Consider the following 27,111-nt stretch of genomic DNA (forward strand, 5'->3'; position numbering starts at 1 on the left):
TGGTTACTCTGTAAATTATGAGTTTGCTAACTTGAATGGTAAAAATCGGATAGTTCTTTGAAGGTTACTAAAGTTGTGTACCAAATTTGTTATAGTTAATATGTAATGTAGTTGTTTGCTAGTGGTGTAGTACGTACTGGTTGTTTGTGATGATTCTGGCTTATAATAATATTTTTGCTTATTTCTATGCATTAATTCTAAGCTATCCTAATGTTCAACCTTATGTTTATCTAACATTATATCTGAATTTAATATTTCAGTTTAACTGTTCCCAGTTAAACTTTTGTATCCATGGTTGTAGAAAAATATTTTATTTGCATTTCCGGTCTGCGTGGGCCAGCGTGCATGTAAGTGAGTCATGCATGGTCGTAGTACCTTAGCTACGAGCATTCTTGTAGGTGATTCACCTCTTTGTAGATGCACATTGGCCCCTGCGTTTTGTATTTTAAAATTGGCACGGAAAGATTTGAAGCAAGAGGAAAAAAATTAATGTGGATACACCGATGTTACAACGTTATAGTGGAGAGATGTGCCAACCACTTGTGGTAGAGATTCGGGACCACAGTGGTTTAACTACAACTGACTGTATGATATGTATTCTCTAATAGAATGTACTATACACCATACGTAGCGCCACAAATGAGCCATGTGCGAGAGTAACAGCGAACGTTAAAAGTTTGGTAGCTCTGATTGACCAAATTTTTTTCAATGTAGATTGAATACAGTATTACCAAAACATCATGAAAAATGTATCTTAAATTATTATCAAATACGAACAAACCGCAAAAAAGATTAAATTTAAAATATTTGAAGAGACTGCAATTGCTTTGGGTTAAGTCAAACATGATTTACTGCTACTCTTTATGCTTCCTTATCAATCGAAGCAATTTGTTGCTTTTTAACATCAGAAAATATGCAAGAGAATAAAGTATTAAACAAGTGTAAAAATTATTTTACTAAATATTTTGTTTACAATCAAGAAAATCGTGCTTTCACGCTTATGAATAAAATTTTTAAGCTGGAAGATAAAAACGAAGACGGTAGAGGTCCGAATATAGTGAAGGAGGTGACAAAGGTTGCTCGAAGGACTCTGTCAGCATATAGCGTAGCGCTAGAGAGTGATAAAAAATAAAAGAAAAGACAAATAATTTTCAAAAAAATTAAGAAATCGATGAAAGTTTTCTCATTTTGCGGGAGGGGAGGGGGGCTGTGGGGCTATAAATTATACAGTAATTTAGCAGGGATTGGTGGACTCCAGATATGATTAAATAAGGTTGTAATAACAAAGGAAGAGATCGAATTTTTCCTTATTTTGCGGAGGAGGACAGTGAAGAAACATTATATTATGTAGGAAGATCTATACGTGTATATATACTTATTTTCATCTATTTCCTACACCACTAAAGAGGCAGATACGTGGACCTTATGCGCGCACAGTAATCAGTTGTGTTAAGTGAACGACTTGCGTAAATAAATACATTTTTATTTAATTCTCTTTAATATTGTACTTATTCCCTCATTGATAAAATTTTAAGAGACTTTAAAGAGTTATGCTTGAAAAAGTAGTTACCTAACAAAACTGACTGTGTACTTCATGGCTTTCGAAAGTATCAAGTGACAACCAAAGCGAGCCGCTAAATCTAAACACGTGAAGTCAGCAAGTACCAGCCTCATAGCATGTAAGACAAAGAAGTTTAAACGAAAGCTTCACGCAAGGTGCATTTCTTTGCGCGGCATTTTAGTCAGTAGCTTTCCACCGCTCATCGAATATGGTTCTTAATTATTATTTCAATATTTCAAAATAAGTTGTTACAATCGTTTGAAAAATTCATTGTAACTCATTGTAAAACTAAATTAAAAAAAAAGTTTACCAGATTGTGCAGAGTATTTCATTACTTAAAATCAAATAAAATTAATAATATCAAAAGAAGAAAAACTAAAGAATCATATAGAATTAAACCTGCAAAAACAAAAGGTACGTGGACACTTATATTTTACAAAGCCTACCACTCTCTGTTTTTTTTTCCCCCAATATACAAAAAAACAAATAGTTAGACAGTCTGCTAGTCCCGCAGCCCGTCAGGGAGCGTGAGAACCAAATCCACAAACATCTAGTTTTCATCGGATGATAATGTTAAATGATTAAGATTAATTATTTAACAAAAATTGGTAGCAGAGAGTGGTGAAGTCTCTAATTATTTGTTTGTTTATTATACGTTATCTTAGAGCTATTTTTCAAGAAACAACCAACACCATTAAAGAAACATGTTCATAAATGCCGTGTAATACTTCATATAGTGCAATGTGCACGAACGTGTACATCCTGTGCTTTTGCTGAGGGCATATTATATGCAGTATTTCGTTATATTTAAAAAAAAATAACAAAATAAATAATAATACGTTAATAAAGTAACGGTGACATAAACAAAAAAAGTTTATTGTTGTATAAAATGAAAAAAAATTAAAAACTAAATGATATTGTAATAAATAATAGTAGAAAAATAAAAACTAGTGATCTGTTACACTACACACAGAGATACACACTTATGAGACAAAACGAATACACTATTCCAATCCTGAACCTGCTAACCAAAGCGGTTCATCCCTTTAGACCTGCTTGAGTAGCGCACATTCTATACCCAAGATCTGCTAACCAGAGTGGTCTTTCTATTCCTATCCTGAATCTGCTAATCAGAGCGGTTCATCAGTATTAGTCCTGCTGAAATAGCGGACACTCTTTACCCTCGATCTGCTACTTAAAGTTATGTACCAAAATAACAAATAAATATACACAAACATATTCGCACTTAATATTGTTAGTTGTAGAAAAAGAATTGTTAAAGATGGAGTAAGAGTTTAATACAATCTAATTATTTCACTTATATACACACGAATAATTAATTTATTTTCATAAAACGAAATAGAATGAAATTTTCGACTCATAATTTTGCGAGTAATAAGAAAAATAAGAGAAAAAGAAAGAGGATGATTGTGCAGAAGCTTAAAAGAGAGAAAAATATCCTAGAAAAAAGATTGAAATTAATTAATGATTATGTACAAAATTGCTATAATTTGCACAAATTAAATACTGAACTATTGGAAAATTAAATTAATAATTTGAAAGCAGAAATCAACAAACAATTCGTCAATTTGATCATCTTTGCGGAAAGGGAACTCTCAAAATTAAAAAATCTTTAAGTCTGGAAATTTACTAAAAATTCGAAATTTATTTTAATTTGCCATTGCCTTATTCATAATTCATAGCCACATTAATTGCGTGTTGCGCTTACAGGACACTTACATGGGTGTACCAATATTATCTACCGTATTAGCCGTATTCGGTCGCAGCAAAAAAATTTTTAGGGATGTATAACCGTAGTAAATGAAAAAAGAAAGTACAGACACCAATACTTGAAGAAAACCAGTATTGGCGGATTACTTGTAGATGCCTATAGATATAGGCGTGTGTCAGTATACAGTGTGAGAGTAAAACTCTCACTATTAAATCAAGTCAGAGAGACTCTAGCTGTAGGATTGGAGTTGTTGTATGCGACGGACTGCACGTAACAGTGAATATAGTTATAACGGACTATCAAGTATATATACTTTCTTACATAATACATGAAATCCGCGCCCCTTGCGTATTTATACATAATAAATTTATATTAGACCCAGGCAGAGTAAATAAGCAGAACCAAACCCCTTATATGAACAAGCATATGAGTACTGCACTGATACATACAGTATAGTTGGCATTCCGGCGTCAGCGCCTGCATTGTCACACACTCACATAAATGCGCAGAGTGAAAATTTTTAATCGTGCCCTACATTAGGGTGGCGTAGCAATTAGGATATATAGCTGCACGTGCTATATTAGAAATTACTGCTCCGTATACTCCTTTGCTTCATTTTAGTTTCTGGGCACATATGTGGTACACTTGTCGTTTAGTCAGCAGACGTATACCTATAAAAATTAAAGCAAACTCATCGCTCATTCATGCGTTAAACAAACGGTCATTTTAGAGACATACACGCATGCACGCACACACACACACATATGTTTTTAATTACAAAACTTGGTCCATTATATATGTATATATTAGTTGCCATGACACCAAAAACTTTGTTTTATTTTAAATTATTTTATTTTATTTTAGTGACTTGAAAAGAACTACCTATCGAGTAGTGGAAACGTCGTTACCTAGACATTAATAGATATATGGGCAGCATAGCCCTTGACTTACTTTTTACTTGATCTCCTTTTCTCGCTGTTATTGGATGCTTTATTTTTAAATATAATAATAAAAATAATAATAATAATGATAATAATAGTCATAAATGTAGTAACAACATTAATATTGATGATAGTAATGTTGTGAGCCTTGTTCATCAACCCAAGTTTAAGTGTTATCAGTAATCATTCTTATGTTGTTTATTTATGTTTCTGAATAATCGTGTTTTCAACGTACTGTTCATATCATTGAGAGTGGGAGGGAAAGAGGAAAGAGAGGCTGTTTAGTTGTACACGGTGGTAGTGGCATGGGGTTGTTTGTTCCAGTACAAGAGTAAGGAGGGCACCAATAGCTGATGAGCTGTTATATCTTGGGATTTTTCCGTAAGTAGGCGTGTTTGCAACGTCCGGGTTCTCACGGAAATTTTTATCTAGAGCAATAAAGATGCACTACATGCGAGTGTGACTTCTCTGAAATAGTTTCTTCTCGAAAGCGATAAGAAACGTCAAATGCTTTTCCCTTTTAGTGCTGTTTGTGTGGATATATAGGAGTAGTAGAGATCGAGGACGGTGCAAAAGAGTTGGCGTGTTAGGCAATTTAAAAATCTCGAACATTTAGCTGCTGAAGTTACAGTATACATAGATCTTAAAATGCATACCTACCATTCTTGTATTGAAAATATATGTGTACAGAATGTACAGATACAGTCATATACCTTATGACTGTATGCTAATTGATGAAGCTGAAACTAGCAGACACATTCCGGCAGCGATATCGTAAAATAACAAATTTATTAAGGGTACCTTTAAAACTAGACCAGGTACCTTTCTAATTTAGTAAAATAATGAGTTACCTGTTTTAGTTTTAAGGGTACCCGAAGTAGAATTTGTTATTTTACGGGATCGCTGCTGGAATTTGTCTGCTAGTTTCAGCTTCATTGCTAATTGCTGAGCAGCCTTGACTTATGTACAATTTATATGTAAACAATGACGTAAAGTGACAGTCATTATTAAATTTAAAAACAGTAAAAACAATACCTATTCATATTTTAGACGCCATGATGGCTCTTCTGCAGCAGCGCTGCAGGCGGCAGAGCTTGGGACCAAACGTTCTGATAGGAGGATATTATAGACAGATTGAAAAATAGTAATAAAATCATACTTATACAATAAAGTATTAAATCATCATATTTTTAGTCATTATCTCGTATTCTAAAACTTGATATTATTATTCGCTTAATTCACAAAACATTTACGAAATTCATTTTAGTCATTGGAGAATGGAAAATTTAATCGTTGCAAATGCTAAATAAATGGAAAACTACTGTTGTTTGTTTTAATATTTTCAATAAAGGTATTTATTTTTTAATCAATACTGTTTTACTTACTTGTCATAAGAAATATACTTACTTTTTGAATAATAAAATTCTGAACCACGTAAAAGGAGAAACGAAAACATTTTACTGCATAGATTATGCTACTTGTAAAGATGTTGATAAATTTGATGGTAATATTTATATAAATTTTTCAATTGAATTTCTGAATAATTTTTGTAAAGGCTTACCTCTGTATGAGCTTAATTTTGAAATTGAAACAACTGTTATATTTGAAAAAAACCACTGATTTCAAATGATCTATTATACTTTGTGTCGTCAAAATGCAGAAAGAAAACGAAATTTATATTCAAATAGAACGGGAGGATAATTTAGAGACAGACAATATTGTTTGGAAAAAGTTATTGACGTTTACTAATCTACTGTAGGTAACAATAATTTAATTCTTATATATTTGCAAAAGCATAAATTTGTAAGTAATATTATTGCACAGTTCATTCAATATAATAAATAAATGTAAAAGTTTCATGAAATTATTTAAATATTGTTGAATGACATCATAAGGTATATTTTTATAATTACTTTATACCGTTTTTTTTTATTAAAAATCAAAATTATACTGTATTCTCATGCGTTAATATCATTTTCATGTTTACTGCTTTGTTTTTTTAGATATTATCAATTTAGAAAATAATTTTTTTTAACTACTGATTTATTTTCAAAAATTATATTTGTAATAATTAAACGTTGAGTTAAACCACGAATACGTATGTAATGAAATAATATATACACCAAGTTCTTAAATAATATAAAGTTTTTGTAGCATATAAATTTGTTTCTATTGGACGTTGCGCATTATCTTGGTTGAAGACAAAAGTGTAAGCTTCATCGAAACACTCGACATATTTTATTGAAGAGGGAAGTATAATTTCTATCTTTTTGTGGTGAATACATAAATAGAGCTACAAGCGAGGTCCACAGTTTAAATATTTTAGAAGATTATTCGTTGTATTTTAATTAAGTATAAAAATATAATGTTATGTACTTCTACATTTAAAAAATGCAATTAATAAACTTATAAAAAATTTAAAAAAAAAACCAGCGTGGCATAGCACTACCTCAAAGATAGTGTGGAAATGTGCTAATAAATTATGTGGATAAAACATGTAATGCACCACAGAAGTAAGAAGTAAGAAGCGTGCACGTGTGTATGCAAAATAGTAGTTAATGTTGATGCCGTATACACTATTTAATACTATTATTTTAATGAAGTATATTACAAAAAATATTTTGCATGCACGGCAGATCGATGCAGACAGTCAGTATTAATTACTTTTTATAATATGACATAACCTTTCAATACTAAAAAATACGACATATTGTTAAAAGGCAGAAAGATAGAGAAAAAATAACGAGTTTTACAGGTTTTCTAGAGGAGATAAGATTATCTTGGCGCACAAAAAGAGAGACGTCGAATTTGTAAAAATATAACCTGAATTTTAGATGTTTTCGATGTACTTTCATAAAATCAAGGGAAATCATGGGAAAAATTATATTACGTTTAGTATATAATTAAAATAATGCAGAAATAATTTTCCATGGTCATGCGTGTACATAACATCCAAATGAGAGTAAGGGGGTGCAAAAAAATACTTTAACTGAAAATGAGATAATAACCGATACAATTTTCCTTTATTTAGAAATGCGACTGAAGGGTTGCTAAGGGGAGTTTTTTTTAAATTATCAGGGAAACTTATTGAATTATCCGGTTATTGGATTATAAAACTGTTAGGGAAAAGGGATAGAAGAGGGCGTATGCGTGCGTGTGCGTTGACCAAACTTAATTTATGGAGACATTGTTGGAAATATTAATATATGAAATTAATTAACTAATCATAGTTTTTTATAAGCACAAAATCTAACTAATGTGGATAATCTGCAAAGCTTTTCAATGTTATTAGATTGTATATTAAAAGTACGTTGAGTCTGCATAAGTCACCTTCCATGAATTACTTTTATATGTATATATGTATGTATGTAAATATATATTGATACTGTTTTATGTGACGACAGAGGTCTGGGAAGTGGGAAAGGGCCGCAAGGTGAATAACTAGCCTCGTGTTATACATTTATAAGTATGGTTTATTAGAGTTTGTGGGAGACGTGCTTACAGTGTAACACGCGGCCTCGGACTATTTTCTTGGAGTCTAGCTGTGTGCACGTAATGTGAATGTGACGCTAGTGTACATCCATCTGTGTGTGTGCGTGCATTTTTCGAGTTGCAATTACATCATATGTTATAAAAAAAAAAAAAAAAAAAAAATATGAATATATAAATATTACGAGGACTTCGCCTCCCTTCGCTCCGCGTGTCAACTTCCACTTACAAATTATACTATAACTATAGTCTTTGAAAAATTACGTCATTATTTGTTGAGTTGGCAAAAAAATATGTCAAAGTGAATGAGACCAGTTTTGAAGAACTACGGCATTTCTCATAAATACTTGGTGAGAAACGATCTGCGATGAGGCTGAAGAAAATTATTACGTCAGTATAGGAAAAAATATACGTATTTCTTTAATTATGTGAGAGCGGCCTTGTGAACTAATAGTAAAGGGAATGGTGGGAGGTTTCTTTACTTGCCTTATTAAAATCTTTATATAATATATATACATACTAGTAAGCTGCAAAAAAGTGGAAATAATACAATGCTGAAAAATACTGTGCTCTTCTTGCGCCATAAAATAATTGTTGTCCGTTGATTTGCACTTTCTCATGTTATAACATACAAAAAGGCTACTTGTTTAAGCTGCAAAGATTCAAAACTAATAAAAAAAATTTATTATTAAATTTTTTTTTTTCCAATCCTGGAGCCTCATCTCTATTTTTAATTAGCTGAAAGATTTGAGTAATTAATGCCAAGGTTATAATAAAAAGCTAATTTGTCTCTCAATGGATTATTTATTTTTCGATTTTGACACTGCTGTTCTAATTTTGATGAATGTTCTACATTAGTTTCTTGATGCCTTAAATTGTATACGTTTGATGAATTTGGAGTTTTTCTTGTGATTCACCCTATGACAACTCTAGGCCTTGTTAAAAACCTTAGAAAGCCGTAATAGGCTATTATTTGCCAACTTTGTTAAGTTGAAATATGTTGGTTGGCAAGGTAGTTCGAAGTTAGATAATCCTAAAAAAGACTGGTGAGCTAAAATTTTTCTTGACTGCAGTTTAAAGATGAAGTGACTGCTTGGATACCTAAGATTGGTCTTTTCTGGTCTGCAGTTGTAGCACGAAACTAGTCGCGAGGAAAACCATAATGCTCTGAATTGTCAAAGATACTTGTAGTGTTTTTCCCTAACGTCTCCTGGTGTTACGCTAGAGACGTTGATGTCCAAAGCTTTTTTCTTTTTTTTTTCATGGAGTTTAGTAGTTTTGCGATACAAGATAGAGATTAAAAATGTGCAGCGGGTAATGGGGAACGCGGGGCAGTCACAAAAAGTGGAGCGTTTCATTGGATCGAATTAATTTTTTTATTAGATTTTTTTTTGTAAAGGGCAGCGGTCCTCATATAGCCCGCATAGTCTGCTTGTGACGCGATTTTACGCCTGGAGCTCGCCGAGCATCCGCATTCGCCGTGCGCACGGCATACACATACACCCACGAAAAGATATTTGTATCTTGCTATTTTTTAATACATATTTAGTTTATTTTTTTCAATTATTCGCGAGTGCTGATTTTTCTGTGAGCCCTATTTACCCCCTTGTCTGTCATGTAGGAGTAGTCACGAGAAGCGACGACGCCAGCAGCTGCGGTCTCTAGTCCTGGTGGTGTCTCGCGTATTATATCATAAGAGGTATTGCCAATGGTTGTCCTATACGCAATGAATAATGAGTTATGTGAGTGTGTGTGACAAGTCTGTGTGTGACGTTAAAGATTTTGTCATTGTAGATAATTATTTTAAAATAAACAAAAGATTCAGTGACAATGAGCAGTCTCGTACGAGTCATTCTAATACTGCGTCGTGCCATAGCTGGACTCTATTTTTTTCTCTTTATTCCGCAATCTTGTAATTGTTCATTTAATGTTCAAATACTTTTCAAAATTACACCATATAACTAAATATGTTGAGTCCAAGGATGATGACATAACTTTTAATACATCATACTAGGCGAAGGTTATTTAAAATATCATTTTATAAAAAGATATGTCTACACTCATGTATTGTCCACTAAAGAAGCATAATTCTATACTTAAATACCTAAGTACCTACTGTCTTCTGGTGAAGTAAAATGTGCTCTATTCAACTCGATTGTAAGGAATGAAAAATAGTTATAAAAAATATAAATATAAATTAATCAATAAATTATTCCCTGCTCTTTTCTGATGGTAGAATCTGCTTTTTTAAAAAAAAAATTTTTTATAAGATGAATTAAGACGAAATTTGTTAGATTTTTCCATCATTTCAAACGGTTCAGCTTTTCAATCCCTCTTTCCCTTCTACAGCTCTTCCCAATAACTTAAATAATTTGGTTTAGTGATTATTCTGTTATTAAATTTTATATTTTGTTAAGCATTTGCTTGCTTCTTAACCAACCTTTATAAGTACTTTTGAGAAAAACCGTAGTCTTCTGAACCCCCTTCCCCCACAGTATCCCATGATAATTGTGGTTCCTGGTTATCAAGCAAGTATCTTACAAATATCCTTGAGTACTTCTAAGCTAAGCCGTAGTCTGGCTGCGTTCACAGTAGCGAGACTTACTATAAATTAAGGGGGTTAGCATCTAGCGCGTTTGCATGAACTAATAGTTTTTGTTGTACATTATGGCGAATTAGAGGCTTTATACCCCTGTCAAAGTTAGCCCGTTGTGATTGCTCTGGAGGCTGATTGCATGTGTTAGTCTTAAAATTTTCACAGCTTTTCAAGCTAAAGTTTTAACAGCTCAGCTCGCATGAGACTCCTGCAGAGAGCGTCAGGGGGTACCAGCTGGAGAAGTTAGTTCTCTTGCCGGCCACAGACTTCGGCTCGGATGACGATTACGATGATGCGACGTCGCGCTAGCGTTACTCTCCTTTACCCCAGCTCTCACACCACATGAAAGGGCACGCATTATAACCTCGAGGTGCAAGTGCATTCGTGAACGAGCTGTATACCCACAATATTTTTTCGGGACGCCTCTATAAGCTGCCACTGTTACCGCAGCCACAAAGGTGTTCTTCGTGAGATCAAGATTATAGCAGATGCTGATACCCACAGTCCGGTTGCATGTGGTGCACTCTAGCTGTCGAAATTTTGGTGTACGTTCAACAGCCTGTCCACGATCGTGATTGGTTATTGGCCGTGATTACGGTGCAAGATATACAGGTGGTCTCATGTCCCGAGTAGAAATTGAAAGTGGGCGAAAACTGGGCCCAAGTTTGGCTGTCACGCCACCCACCTTGGTCGCAGCTTGGCACCTGACTTGGCCTCCAGTGGGTTTGTAATACGGCGCTGACTTGGGCGCAGCTTGGCCTGACTCTCGCCCAGTAATCACCCACTTTTGTCTGCAGATCAGTATAATACAGAAACGTCCATATATAAGTATACAAGTAGTATGACATACGCGTGCGCCGACACACACATGAATATGTATACATACAAACTTGCATGCTTATATATAACTCATATCAGTGCACAAGAAAGTGGGCGATTACTGGATGAAAGTCAGGCCAAGCTGCGCCAAAGTCAGCGCCGTATTATAAACCCACCTGCGGCCATGCTTGGTGGCTTGATTGGGACCATGCGTTTTATCTGGGGGCTGCCCACTTTCAATTTCTACTCGGGGTAGGCATTATTTTTGTGAAGTATTTGTGATATTTAATTCAAAACCCAGCATATGGCGAATAAGAGTCGAATACCATATATAGCTGTACTACCAGTATTGGAGAACACCACCATATATAGTTATACTACCAGTGTTGGCGATAATACTAGCGAAAGTAACAGTGTGTCGTTTGCTTGAAAAAAAATTTATTTACGTCACAAGTCACTTAAACAACCTTGCTCCATGATATACACAGACTTTTGTCATTTTTTGGTGCACTTTATAATGTTGAGACACTTTCATAGTCTTTTACACAAAACTTTTTGACTATTTTAATTAATTTATATTCAAATCAATCAATACGAGTTTTAATATAACTTAACAATTACATTTATTAATTTTTTTCCCTTCCAAAATGTTAACTGGCTCTAGAGTCAAGGTGCTTGTCTGCTCGGTGTTTTTTTCCTATGCAACACCTGGTGCGAGAAAGGGAAAATAACACAAAATGTTTACAAAAATTTACTGTAGGTAATAAAGACAATGGGACCACACGACATGTATATCTTACACCGTGATCTCCATTGTTTTGTTGAGCACCTAGAAGGTGGCAAATTTTTTGCACGGTGGCTTGGATGGTGGCAGACTTGTGTAGGATGAGTGGTCGGGACTGATGATTATGACAGGTATAAGCGTAGACGCAGGTCACGACGACAGCATTTTAGCATGTCCTCTAATGTGCATCTCGACTATCCAAACATGTAGAGGCTCTCGAGATGTTAGCCGAGGCTCGAGACCAAGCCATACAGATATAAGAATAAAGTGCGCTTAACCCCCCACAAACCTGTACTAAGCTGTGTCCCACGGTGTGAGAGAGAACGCTGTAAAAATTTCTTGTGTGTCTTTATCTAACCCCTGTGATTGGAAAGAGACACACCAACAATCTTTGCACCGATCTCTCTCGCACTAATGAAAAACTTCGACGGACAGGGTTATGTGGGTTTAGCGCTCTCTATTCTTATATCTCTATGGACCAAGCCCGACTTGAGTGAACTATAATATTCGATCTTCTAACTGACCCTATACTATATTTGCCTATAGGGCCTATAGGCAAATACCTAGCGCCCTCTCGCGCTGCTTAGTACTACCTCGCAATTCGCTGCGACTTGCGTGCTCATCCAAGTCATCCAGTCATCCCTCTCGCACTCGGGTATGCCTCGAGATACGCCGCGACTCGCGCGCTTTCTCGTGTGCACTCGCACATGCTAGGCAGTTCCCTCGTATCTGCTCGAGCACTCGCGCACACCTGGCGATTCCCTCGTGCATTCCAGGATTCAAGCGGACTTGGCGATATATCGTGCTGTACCTCGTACTGCCCCGTGCTACCTCACGTTTTTTCGTACGGCCTCATGCTTACTCGCGATACTCAGTGATACCGCAGCTTGTCTCGCACTACTTTTTGCTGCCTTCTCTGTACTAGAGACGTACATACGTGTACATTTGATTGAGCTTTCGAGAAGTTTTTTTTGTCAGTTTTGGAAGGGTTAGCGTCTTTTGAAAAAACCATTTAAGTCACTTTGCCCTGCTGGCCGTACGTGTAGGCCCTGCTGTATTGCTGTTATCTGCGAACGCACTTTACTAGCTCTGCTTTTTTTGTCCGTCCTGCGGCTTTTGACATTTGTCTGCTTGTGTTGTATATGATGCTGTCGCTGGCTCTATTGGTTTTGTTGACGTTGTTGTCTGCGCTGCGTCACCAGGTCTGCTGACTACAACCGTTGTTCTCCTCCTGCTCTACCATGTCGGGTATGGACGTTTCGTAAGAAATCGACCTAGTAAACATTTTTGTGATACCTGTTTGCAGAACTAGTTTGCCAATCTGATTGATCCGAGCACTAATCTGCATCCTACAGGAGTGAGCTTCGAGCAAGCTTTGTTAGTTATAGGTTAGATAGATATTTAGCATAGATATTTTTGTAATATTTGAAAATCATTTCATTTAATGGGTCACTTATTATTATTTGTCCAATATTCTATGTTAAACAGTTTTATATTTTGAAAACCAGACATGGATCTTTCAAATAATGCTGCATTATCGGCACTGCAAAAAGTTCATGAAATTAATCAAGGTAGAAGATATTTCGGAGAGTACCATCACTTATTTCCTCTTTTAAAAAAGCATGAGGGTCGATTTTTTGATTATTTGCGAATGTCAACAAGCTGTTTCGATTACATCCGATTGAGCATAGAAAGAGAATGCTCACGTAACTGGTGTAATTTTCACACTCAGCCTATTTTACCAGAAGAAAAACTTGTTGTTACATTACGGTAAAGCAATTAATTTACGTTCTATTGAAATAAACACGCAGATTAAATCCCAAAAATACACTTGTTTTTTTTAAGGTTTTTGATAACAGGAGCCTCTTACAAGTCACTGTCTTTAGCATTCCGAATAGGGGCTTCGACAATAAGCAATATTGTCCGAGAAACAATGGACAGCATTTGGAATGTCTTGTGTCCAATCCACATGCCAATACCAACAAAAACACAGTTTATTAAAATTGCTGAACAGTTTTACCAAAAACGAAGTTTTCCACACTGTTTGGGAGCACTGGACGCAAAGCACATCCGAATAAAATGTCCGCCACATTCTGGTTCTGTATATTACAACTACAAGAAGTTTTACTCGGTCGTTCTGCAAGCCGTAGTTGACGCGGATTACAAATTCATAATTATAGATGTTGGAGGCTATGGACAGCAGCATGACAGTTCCACTTTTAGGGCATATAGCCTGTACAGGGGATTGAAATCTAAAAAGTTAAAAATACCCGAAGATACAGAGCTACCTGGATCGACAGTTATTTTGCCATTCGTGTTCATCGCTGATGGTGCATACCCACTGATGAAACATATAATCAAGCCCTATCCTGGTCATAATTTACCAAGAGAAAAAATAATTTTTAATAAGAAACTATCTGCTGCAAGAATGGTTGTAGAGTGGGCCTTCGGTCAATTGGCCAAGAAATTTTCCATTTTCAACAAAACTATAGAGCAATCGCCTAAATTTGTAAATAATATCGTTAAATGCGCGTGTTTGTTGTATAATATAATCATAGAAAAATGTAATATCATCGAATCTAAAAGAGAAGAGCCTTCATCAGCATCCAAAATTGGTAATATAAAAGAAAATAATGAGGCCATTGAAGCTCTAGGTAGTGAAGTACGACAAGAATTTATGCAGTATTTTGTACATAAAATTTGTTAATTGTAAACCTTTGGAATAATCAATATAGACGTTTTGAATTCTGTAATTAAAGTTCATGAAATTCAATACCTGGTTAAATGTTTTTGTTAATATTACATAATTTGATTTATTCTCAAGCCTAAAAATATATTTTCTTATTAAAAAGCTGGCATTTGAAAGCTACATGGGCTGAGATGCAACTTTTTATAAGTAAAGTACGTATTTCAACAAACATTTGGTAGTTATAATATTTGCTGATTTAACGATTTGCTCCCAACTTGTGTTACTAAATATAGTCACCGCAACATTGAGTTTCATTCTATCAGAAAGATGTAATTAAAATTTATAGTTAAACACTTGGCGTTCAAGGTAAACTCAGACCGCAAATTTGATACTTTGTCAATTTATAGTATACACGTAGATGATTGAGTCGAATATCATTTTGTAGTGATTCAACCGAGTATCACGTTTTTTTTCATGTTAAATGAAAAATACTTCTCCAACTATTGTTATGAGAATTGAGAAACAATTCGTCGAGAAACAGCAATTCACCATAGCATCAAGTGATTGATCATTCGAAGGCTCATATTCACCTTTCTCACATTTTTCATTTTAGGTAATTACGTTTATATAGGAATTTTGGTAATATTAAGTATAAACGAATATATTGCAATAAAAAACTATCTTTTTATTATTAAACTGTGTATTTACAGTATGACTCATCTTTAAGTATTAAGCATAATACATGAGTATGTACAGACTAATTTTCATATAAGTTATCTTTATACAACTTATAAGTAACGTTTATACTATTAATTAAGTTTAATAAACCAAAATCTTGTTTATAAAAGCATAAGAATAACTTAAATAATTAAATTAAATTAATGAAGTAAAGAACTTTAAAACAGAGGCTCTCTGTTTATGCTCGACTGAAAAAGACTTGAACCATGAAATTGTTAGTTAAAGTTATGCCTGCTGGCAGGTTAGTATCAAAAGTTAACCATCTTCGTATGATTCTATCAAAAAATATGATTAAAATGAAATATAAAATGCAAGTAACTGATTAATATAACACAACTTGTGAACGTAAGTTTTACATAAATAAAGCATGCACGTAAAAGGTATCGACTTTATTCTTTTTTGCAATTATTTGTGATGACAGGTAAGTCACCATCGTCATCGTCGATGACGATGACATCGTAATCATCATAGGCCCTGCTAACATTCAAACGTCGTCCTTCACCTTTAGAATTACCGTTGCGGCCATGTGCTGCATAATAAAAGAAAACATTTTCATACAAATAGAATATTCAGACAGAGAACAAATCTAAATTTATGTACAATTTAAGAAATTAATTACCTCCAGTCGAGAGAGCACAAGATGGTTATTGTGACACTGGCTTTGCATGAGAGCATTTGCAGGGGCTGATGTATGGAGTTCGATACTCTGATTTTATTTTAGATGCACGATGGTGAGAGAAACAATCGTGTAGGGCATGGTTCTCAATTTTTTCATTTTGCAAGCGAGCATAAGACTGGCAATCTGGTGGAAAACGCTGTTCAGACTTAATCTTTTGCGTGCTATTGTAACAGAGACATTTGGGTGGAGCAGAGTACTCAGACTTTACCTCTGGTATACTACAACGAGAAGTTCCACGCCTTATCCTTAAATCCACAAGAATAACATCTATAAATAAATTACATGTATTACAAAGAATAAAAAGAGAAAACAGAAATTCGACAGAAACGTACCATTGTCATCTTCGTGGCTTGTAAAAGCATAACGTTTTACAAGAGTAGCCATCTCTATCTGCAACTCGATTTTCTTTAAGTCAGTGACGAGAGCAGTGTAAGGAAGAAGTGTTTTAAAAAAGGTTATATCTTCTTTGTCGTCAAAGTTGTTGGGTAAAGAACGATTCAGATGACCCTTGAAGTTGCTACTCTGCCTTTTGGGAGAGTCGACTTTGAACGCGTAACGTTGCATTAAATCGTTCATGTCAGAACGTAAGCAGAGTTTTGGCAGACCCGTAACTCGCTGAGTGTACTTCAGCAAAGTTTTGAAGTATGCCATGTCCTCGTTTTCTACCGTATCAATACTAATGGATGCTGACTCTGGTAAAGAACGACGCACTCTTGGCTGAGGCTTTTAATGTACGACGTCTGCTAGTTCAGTGGTACTGGCCGATTGAAAAGGTTCCGTAGCATCCAATAGATGACCGTAAACTGGAACATTGTCGCTCTTGTAATCAAAGTCATCATTCTCGACGTCATCAAAAAAATCAGCTGGTATATTTCCAAAGCTTAGAGCTGCTTCGACAGATGATTTAACAAATTCCATACTCTCGTACAGAGGCCATGATGATCGATAATTAGATGCTGCAGCTCCTGACTTTGCTATAGGCTGCTTTCGTACCTCTTTTGAAAACTGCAATCTTAATGCCTTCCACTTATTTCTGCATGTTGTTTCTGTGTACAAAAAATAAAGAAAAAAAATAATAAATTTAAGTTCAAACAAAAACACAATCGGATATTTTCACTCATCTATATCAACACATATGCTTCATAGCATTGAAAAGTGGAAAGTTAAAAAAGTATCAAATAAAAGCATACATTGGTTGTATCCAGGTGACTCACCAATAACTAGATATGCTAATACTGTAAGGTAAGTATCAACTTCAGTCTTTAACCTCTGAGGATATTTCAAAAGACGTTATTAAATATAACACAATATACACATGCTTACTAGCTTTGCCTTGGTTAAGTGCCACCTCGTCCCACGCTTTTGATAGTGCAAAAGCATTTTTATGCTGCACGTGATTCTTTTGCCATAAAATTGGCCTGAGTTTGATTTGAGAAATCAAATCTTCTTCCCACGAAGACATCTCCAGGAGAGGAGTTCGGTAATCTCTGGGTATCACGAAAATGTACTAGAAAGTTCGAGCAGACTAAGATTGCATGCTATAAAAAGAGATTATTTTAAATGGTTTTTTCAAAAGACGCTAACCCTTCCAAAACTGACAAAAAAAACTTCTCGAAAGCTCAATCAAATGTACACGTATGTATGTCTCTAGTACAGAGAAGGCAGCAAAAAGTAGTGCGAGACAAGCTGCGGTATCACTGAGTATCGCGAGTAAGCATGAGGCCGTACGAAAAAACGTGAGGTAGCACGGGGCAGTACGAGGTACAGCACGATATATCGCCAAGTCCGCTTGAATCCTGGAATGCACGAGGGAATCGCCAGGTGTGCGCGAGTGCTCGAGCAGATACGAGGGAACTGCCTAGCATGTGCGAGTGCACACGAGAAAGCGCGCGAGTCGCGGCGTATCTCGAGGCATACCCGAGTGCGAGAGGGATGACTGGATGACTTGGATGAGCACGCAAGTCGCAGCGAATTGCGAGGTAGTACTAAGCAGCGCGAGAGGGCGCTAGGTATTTGCCTATAGGCCCTATAGGCAAATATAGTATAGGGTCAGTTAGAAGATCGAATATTATAGTTCACTCAAGTCGGGCTTGGTCCATAGAGATATAAGAATAGAGAGCGCTAAACCCACATAACCCTGTCCGTCGAAGTTTTTCATTAGTGCGAGAGAGATCGGTGCAAAGATTGTTGGTGTGTCTCTTTCCAATCACAGGGGTTAGATAAAGACACACAAGAAATTTTTACAGCGTTCTCTCTCACACCGTGGGACACAGCTTAGTACAGGTTTGTGGGGGGTTAAGCGCACTTTATTCTTATATCTGTATGGCTTGGTCTCGAGCCTCGGCTAACATCTCGAGAGCCTCTACATGTTTGGATAGTCGAGATGCACATTAGAGGACATGCTAAAATGCTGTCGTCGTGACCTGCGTCTACGCTTATACCTGTCATAATCATCAGTCCCGACCACTCATCCTACACAAGTCTGCCACCATCCAAGCCACCGTGCAAAAAATTTGCCACCTTCTAGGTGCTCAACAAAACAATGGAGATCACGGTGTAAGATATACATGTCGTGTGGTCCCATTGTCTTTATTACCTACAGTAAATTTTTGTAAACATTTTGTGTTATTTTCCCTTTCTCGCACCAGGTGTTGCATAGGAAAAAAACACCGAGCAGACAAGCACCTTGACTCTAGAGCCAGTTAACATTTTGGAAGGGAAAAAAATTAATAAATGTAATTGTTAAGTTATATTAAAACTCGTATTGATTGATTTGAATATAAATTAATTAAAATAGTCAAAAAGTTTTGTGTAAAAGACTATGAAAGTGTCTCAACATTATAAAGTGCACCAAAAAATGACAAAAGTCTGTGTATATCATGGAGCAAGGTTGTTTAAGTGACTTGTGACGTAAATAAATTTTTTTTCAAGCAAACGACACACTGTTACTTTCGCTAGTATTATCGCCAACACTGGTAGTATAACTATATATGGTGGTGTTCTCCAATACTGGTAGTACAGCTATATATGGTATTCGACTCTTATTCGCCATATGCTGGGTTTTGAATTAAATATCACAAATACTTCACAAAAATAATGCCTACCCCGAGTAGAAATTGAAAGTGGGCAGCCCCCAGATAAAACGCATGGTCCCAATCAAGCCACCAAGCATGGCCGCAGGTGGGTTTATAATACGGCGCTGACTTTGGCGCAGCTTGGCCTGACTTTCATCCAGTAATCGCCCACTTTCTTGTGCACTGATATGAGTTATATATAAGCATGCAAGTTTGTATGTATACATATTCATGTGTGTGTCGGCGCACGCGTATGTCATACTACTTGTATACTTATATATGGACGTTTCTGTATTATACTGATCTGCAGACAAAAGTGGGTGATTACTGGGCGAGAGTCAGGCCAAGCTGCGCCCAAGTCAGCGCCGTATTACAAACCCACTGGAGGCCAAGTCAGGTGCCAAGCTGCGACCAAGGTGGGTGGCGTGACAGCCAAACTTGGGCCCAGTTTTCGCCCACTTTCAATTTCTACTCGGGACATGAGACCACCTGTATATCTTGCACCGTAATCACGGCCAATAACCAATCACGATCGTGGACAGGCTGTTGAACGTACACCAAAATTTCGACAGCTAGAGTGCACCACATGCAACCGGACTGTGGGTATCAGCATCTGCTATAATCTTGATCTCACGAAGAACACCTTTGTGGCTGCGGTAACAGTGGCAGCTTATAGAGGCGTCCCGAAAAAATATTGTGGGTATACAGCTCGTTCACGAATGCACTTGCACCTCGAGGTTATAATGCGTGCCCTTTCATGTGGTGTGAGAGCTGGGGTAAAGGAGAGTAACGCTAGCGCGACGTCGCATCATCGTAATCGTCATCCGAGCCGAAGTCTGTGGCCGGCAAGAGAACTAACTTCTCCAGCTGGTACCCCCTGACGCTCTCTGCAGGAGTCTCATGCGAGCTGAGCTGTTAAAACTTTAGCTTGAAAAGCTGTGAAAATTTTGAGACTAACACATGCAATCAGCCTCCAGAGCAATCACAACGGGCTAACTTTGACAGGGGTATAAAGCCTCTAATTCGCCATAATGTACAACAAAAACTATTAGTTCATGCAAACGCGCTAGATGCTAACCCCCATAATTTATAGTAAGTCTCGCTACTGTGAACGCAGCCTCTTTCAAATCTAGTCAGAGCCGCCTACAGCCAGAGATTAGTAGGGAGATGGCTGACTGCCATGCTACGGAGTGTGCCCACTTTTTTCCAGTGGTTCGAGCGCCCCGCCGCGGCCAAGTGGCCGAACCAGGCGCACATTTTTTTTTTTATTTGAGAAGCACGGTAGGGGTATGAGAAGAGTGGATTCGCGTGGAAATGTCCATATAGGCGCACATTTTGGAGACGCGTGGAAGGGGTATACCGAATGTGCGCCTACGAGGAGAGGAGTGGAAATATGGGCTATATAGCTGCATATATCTGAACGCACAGCCAAAGCAAGCGACGACACGAGTTTTGCTTTTTTGAGAGTCTTTGGACTCTGCAACTGAGTACATGCTATGTATATATTTAACTGACTTGCTCTCGCTCTGGCTTCAATGTTATCCATAAATCTTATTTAATTAAATCGTGGAACTAAATGCTCATTAATTATATACAAATAATTTTGATTTCAATACATTATGTTTTAACTCTCCCGTACTCTTAAAATTCCCAAATCCATTTATGTTTTCAAAAAATTAACCACTAATCTATTAATTTCACACATCCTAACTTCTGTAAACTGTAGGACAAGCTCCGGAGGACATCCATGAACATATGTGACTTCGAAAGAGTTACATCCCGTCCTTCGGATAGCTAAGATGGATAAGGCTTATGCCCCTACATAGATTGTTTTGCACATAAGGGTTCAAATCCACTTCATGGTAGATATTTTTTTTTTTTTTTTTTTATTCAATGTATCATTTTGTCTTAATTTTTTTTATTTATGTTTCGTTAAAATATATATATATGTAGTCAACATTTTTTTTCGGACACATCAAAACAAATTAAATTAATATTGATACTTTGATACAAGGCAATTCTATAATTTTATAATACTAACATAACTTTTAAGGATTTTAACACAATTTGTGTATTTTAAAACTCCTAAGAAATTGTGAACATCCAATCTACGACAAAAAAAAGCTGCCCGTTTACTGCTATTTACTTAATGTTGAAATTTTAATCAGTAAATGAATTTGATAAACACAATATAAAATAGTTTTGTAAATATTTTAAAATTGTTTGCAAATCTTTAATAAGGTGTGCTACTTTTATTTATTTTTAGACAGCCAGAAGAACAATAATGAATGAAACAGTTCGATGAATAAGTAATAAAATTTATTCGGCAAGATTCTGAGACTAAACATTTTTTATAATACCGCAGTATTTTGTTAAAAACAAAAAAAATTGGGTTATTGGGCTTAATCATATCAATAGACGCCAACACCTCAGTGCGAGTGTACCTCTGTATAAAAAGGCTTTTTCTTTTAGTTTAAGAGGACTTTATTCTGCCCAAAAATTTAAAAAGGCTCTTTCTTGACTTTTACTCTAAAAAGACTCTTTCTTGCACTCACCCAATTGTATCATTGTTAAAAGTATTACGATGCTTTTCCTGCATTCAATATAAATGATTAAAGTTCCTTTATAATCTACAGCCTAAAAATATGTTTATTACAATCATCACCCTTAAAGGTAATTCACTTTTTTTTTTTTTTTTTAACAAAATACTGCGGTATTATAAAAAATGTTTAGTCTCAGAATCTTGCCGAATAAATTTTATTACTTATTCATCGAACTGTTTCATTTATTATTGTTCTTCTGGCTGTCTAAAAATAAATAAAAGTAGCACACCTTATTAAAAATTTGCAAACAATTTTAAAATATTTACAAAACTTTTTTATATTGTGTTCATCAAATTCATTGACTGATTAAAATTTCAACATTAAGTAAATAGCAGTAAACGGGCGGCTTTTTTTTGTCGTAAATAGGATGTTCACAATTTCTTAGGAGTTTAAAAATACACAAATTATGTTAAAATCCTTAACAGTTATTTTAGTATTATAAAATTATAGAATTGCCTTGTATCAAAGTATCAATATTAATTTAATTTGTTTTGATGTATCCGAAAAAAAATGTTGACTACATATATATATATATATATTTTAACGAAACTTAAATAAAAGAAATTAAGACAAAATGATACATTGAATAAAAAAAAAAAAAAAAAAATATCTACCATGAAGTGGATTTGAACCCTTATGTGCAAAACAATCTATGTAGGGGCATAAGCCTTATCCATCTTAGCTATCCGAAGGACGGGATGTAACTCTTTCGAAGTCACATATGTTCATGGATGTCCTCCAGAGCTTGTCTTACAGTTTACAGAAGTTAGGATGTGTGAAATTAATAAATTAGTGGTTAATTTTTTGAAAACATAAATGAATTTGGGAATTTTAAGAGTACGGGAGAGTTAAAACATAATGTATTGAAATCAAAATTATTTGTATGTAATTAATGAGCATTTAGTTCCACGATTTAATTAAATAAGATTTATAAATAACATTGAAGCCAGAGCGAGAGCAAGTCAGTTAAATATATACATAGCATGTACTCAGTTGCAGAGTCCAAAGACTCTCAAAAAAGCAAAACTCGTGTCGTCGCTTGCTTTGGCTGTGCGTTTAGATATATGCAGCTATATAGCCGATATTCCCACTCCTCTCCTCGTAGGCGCACATTCGGTATACCCCTTCCACGCGTCTCCAAAATGTGCGCCTATATGGACATTTCCACGCGAATCCACTCTTCTCATACCCCCACCGTGCTTCTTAAATAAAAGAAAAAATGTGCGCCTGGTTCGGCCGCTTGGCCGCGGCGGGGCGCTCGAACCACTGGAAAAAAGTGGGCACACTCCGTAGCATGGCAGTCAGCAATCTCCCTACTAATCTCTGCTACAGCTGCCCCCAAAATATTTTTGGTTACTTCGTCTCAAGTTCTTCTGATGAAAAATTAAAAAAATCTAAGTGTATGATGAGTCTATTTAAAATATAATTTATGTAATACTGGTATTCATGACTAAATTAGCTTATTTAAGGACGTTCATTACAGTAAAGGAGAAAGTTCTGAGAGGTGAAGGAAGCGCAAAAATGCAGCAATAATGTTAATTGTTTTGTTGGTATGGATACACCTACTCATATGAGTTTCTGCATTTCTGATTTCACCTTTCATATTATATTAAAAAGTCAACTTGTGGATCCATTTAAAAATTCAATATACCTTTTATCTCATAGTGTTCCAGTTGACAAAAATAATTGGGAGATTTTTATAGACCATTCCCTCATGAATGCAATTTTGTGATTCTTTTATTTGGTTAAATGTTAAATATAGTTTTTCTTTTTTTTTTTTCATCTAAATGTATGGGAAACGGTACAGAGAAACTGAAATTTTGAATGGAACGACTTTATAGAATAACAAATATACATTTAAACTTTTAATAATAGCTATCAGAAAAACCTATAAGTATTAGACGTTCTTAATTTTAAACATCAAAGTGATTTTATTTAGAGTTATTTTTAACAATTGCTTTGAAATACTACTTTTATAATATATTAATTATTTTTTTACAGGACCATGTTTCCACCAGATTTACAAGATGAGCTTTCCACTTTAATGTACACATTGGCTGATGTAGATAAAAAAACCCAAGCTTACAATTTATCTATTGAAAATATTAGTAGACTAACCAGTGCTTACATATACCTTTGTCAAAAATATCCTGAAATCGAAAATTATAACTACAGAGTGTCTCGACAAGTGTTAAGCAAGAATTTGACAAAGTCACTTAAAATAGAAAGTTACTGAGAATGTGATAGTCATAAATAATAGAATTTCACAATCTAATGACCTTTATACTACTAACTGTATGCATTTGAAAATGAAATTAAAGTTATTAATTAACTATGAAGTACTATTCAATTTTCATAATCCATTACGTATTTTTAAAAAATTTAGAAAATCTGAAACAAGATTTTGATATTTTATTTTCGTTAATTACTTTTGACACGAATTTACTGCAAAAACGAAGAAGATAAAAATAGTTGTATAGATTGTACAAATATTTGTAAACGAAAAAGTTGTATCAAGATTTTATATTACATGTAACACATTTTAGAATACTAATATGAATTTTGTTTCATATAAAGGTGTGGCACATTTTAGAATATTAATATGAATTTTATTTTATTAGTCCTTTTCTATTTGAGTCAATATTATTTGATCATTTATTGTACCAATTTTAATTTAACTTTAAAAGCCAAGCAGGTTATTTGTATAAATTATGCTGAACTGACGGTATAGTACGTTCACCCAAAAAGTCGAAAACCTTTCATCAAAATAAAACAACGAAAGTATAAAAAGCTTGGATGGTCCCAAAGCTTTAAGTCTACCTCTTGGACCTGAACTCGATTACTTGAAAATACCAAAATACGAAGCTAAGAGAGCTCACGACTTAAATTGCGGTACATAGATAGCCAATCACGAAGATCCGAGATACTGAGCAGTTGTGTCAACGATCCAAGGCCGAGGTTAACACAATTAACCAGAGCGAGTCAAGTCAGCATAAGAATAAATATGTTTATTACAGTTTCCACTGGGAGAACAATACCTCCGTGTTTACCCCAGTAGTCGATTTCCTCTCCAGCTTGAACACGCTTATAGGGAGAAAGATACCGAGACTCCAGACAGGGAGGGTATAAAGGGGAGTGTGACTAAAATGTCCAAAAGGCATTGATTGGCTCCACCATTTTTGGGACTAACTTAAAAAATTTCATATCAAGCAGTGATGTATACATGTATACATGTATACATGTAAATATTCGTTTCAGTCACGCCCACCCATGCGGTTCTAAAAACGGCGTATTTAGCCACACTCCTTTTTATACCCTCTCTTCCCAAGCATCCGAATAAGCGACGTTTGATGAGATTTAACATAATTGTACTTAAAACTGTGATCCTACTCGAGTGGTGCTAACCATTTCTCTGTCTAGTCGTGTAGATACAAATTTTTGTTTTTGAAAAAAATTATTTTACTACCGAACTTGAATCACTAGCTATAGTCTGGGCTCATGAGCTTATCACAAATATCGTTTATTTATTCTGGAAACAAAAACATACATTTAATGTGAATATCATATGTTAACACTGCCATTATCCAGTAATGGACAGTATTTCTTGCGAGGTGCTAAAAACAAGTGCTAAGTATGTGCCGGTAAGCTCATTGTTAATACTTTATTAATTTAACTCACTCTAATATAACTCAATTTAAGTCTCCTTAAAGTACCCACTTTATTTTCACCATGTACCCGCTAAGTGCTTGCCTAATGTCTACCCAGTACTTGTGACGGACACATGGTTGACATTAAATATAATGATCTGTATCAAAAAGGCTGAAATAAGCGCCTTTTCAATTTTCCTGTAAAAATCGCCTATAAATGGTTGGTACTACTGTATTGTTTGTGAGCCTTTCATCCTAGTGGTTTTTGCTGCTGGTTCATCACTATAAGTGAACGGCACACGCAAAACAAATATACCCAGAGTAAAAGCATTCAACTTTCATCTATACATCAAGACAAGTACAGTAAACGATATACTATCTTTTTATTTATTTTTTTTCATTTTATGCGGACATGAGACATTAGCTGTAGACATCTTACAATAGAAGACAACAGCACTATACATTGTCAAAAGTCAAGGTCATTAGTGTAACTAGTGCGTAACTTAGCCAAGATATCATTTCCAATTCTATGGTTAATACAGCTTGCCTAAAGCTAATAGTTTAAGAAGGTAATCTGTGTCAGTGTAATATGCTCAAACATTATGATCATAATTTAAATTTTTTAAACATAATTATGTAAGACTTTATTATACATGACTTGTCAACTAAAACAGAATGTACTGTAAAAATTCGTAACTAAATAATTTGTTATTTAAAGTACTTTTTTCATTAAAGATTTGTGATAAGCGCTATAAAACATATTACTTTTTAGAGTGTGCTCCCAAAAATAGTCATGTAAGCAGTACCGGTTACTAACTGGCCCCATATCTTTATATGTTTTCTAGAGAAAACAACGAAAGTATTGAATTGTAGCACAACTGTTTCGGTACTAGTTGTATTAATAAAAGCATTGCAGAAGTGGTATGGATACATCGAAGCTCAAAAAGACATAGTAATACCTTTCTGAAATCAACAAGGTATGCAATCATTTTATATTAAATTAAATCTAAAGAAGCAGAATATTTAAAAACGTTTATAACAAATCTACAATATAAACATAACAAATTGTTTAGTAACTGTGTACAGTCATACTTTTTAAATTGACGAATTATTCATAATGTAAACTTGTTATAAACTATTTGTTTGTCAATAAACGGAGTTGGTACGTTGCAAGATATTGTCAGCAGCTAAACTTTTCCCATGCAGGCGCACAAGTTTATCTACTGTAACTGTTGTAAAGTAAGATAATGCAAAGGTTCGACGTATAACATTGTCTACTCCACATGATATCATCTGATAAAGGGCTTTTTTAAATTAGTAGTATCGAATGATGTTCATTAGTGATGATTTTTCAAGTATATACTGTAAATGACTTGTAGACTAACACAGCAAGTATTGCAGTGAATATCTACAAAGCAAGTTGCAGTGACGACAACAACCTAAGTTTTTAATTATGCCAAACCTGTTCTGATACTACGTAACTAATAAGGGTACTTTAGAAGACATCAAGGCCCTTATTGTATTAACGCGTTTTAAAATATCTCGTGTGGCTTTACTATTATTTCAATGTTCTTATAACAATGTTTACTTTTGCTACAGTATTCGGTTATCCATGCAGCTTTGTCAAAATTCAGTGATTTACAAGATTTATAGTACCTAAAAATAAAGCGTATAACATAGCAATACTGTAAGTTACAATTCAGTCCTATGATTACAATGAGCAAAAGGCAAAACAAGTACAACCTAGTAACATAAGCTG

General features: G+C 35.1%; 1 protein-coding gene across 1 annotated transcript in view; it reads left to right on the forward strand.

Annotated features, from left to right (window-relative positions):
• Positions 1-24,044, forward strand: part of mtTFB1 (mitochondrial transcription factor B1) — a 55,239-nt gene extending 31,195 nt beyond the window's left edge. The window contains exon 3 of the mRNA XM_089595032.1: positions 23,707-24,044. Within this exon, the coding sequence (XP_089451158.1) occupies positions 23,707-23,941 (235 nt within the window). The 3' untranslated portion in view covers positions 23,942-24,044. The remainder of the gene's footprint in view (positions 1-23,706) is intronic.
• The last annotated feature ends 3,067 nt before the right edge of the window (positions 24,045-27,111 follow it).

This window comes from Copidosoma floridanum, unplaced genomic scaffold (assembly GCF_036245765.1).
Source record: "Copidosoma floridanum isolate Cflo_tuat_1 unplaced genomic scaffold, Cflo_Japanese_pri ptg000024l, whole genome shotgun sequence".
In the NCBI taxonomy this organism is placed as follows: Eukaryota; Metazoa; Arthropoda; class Insecta; order Hymenoptera; family Encyrtidae; genus Copidosoma; species Copidosoma floridanum.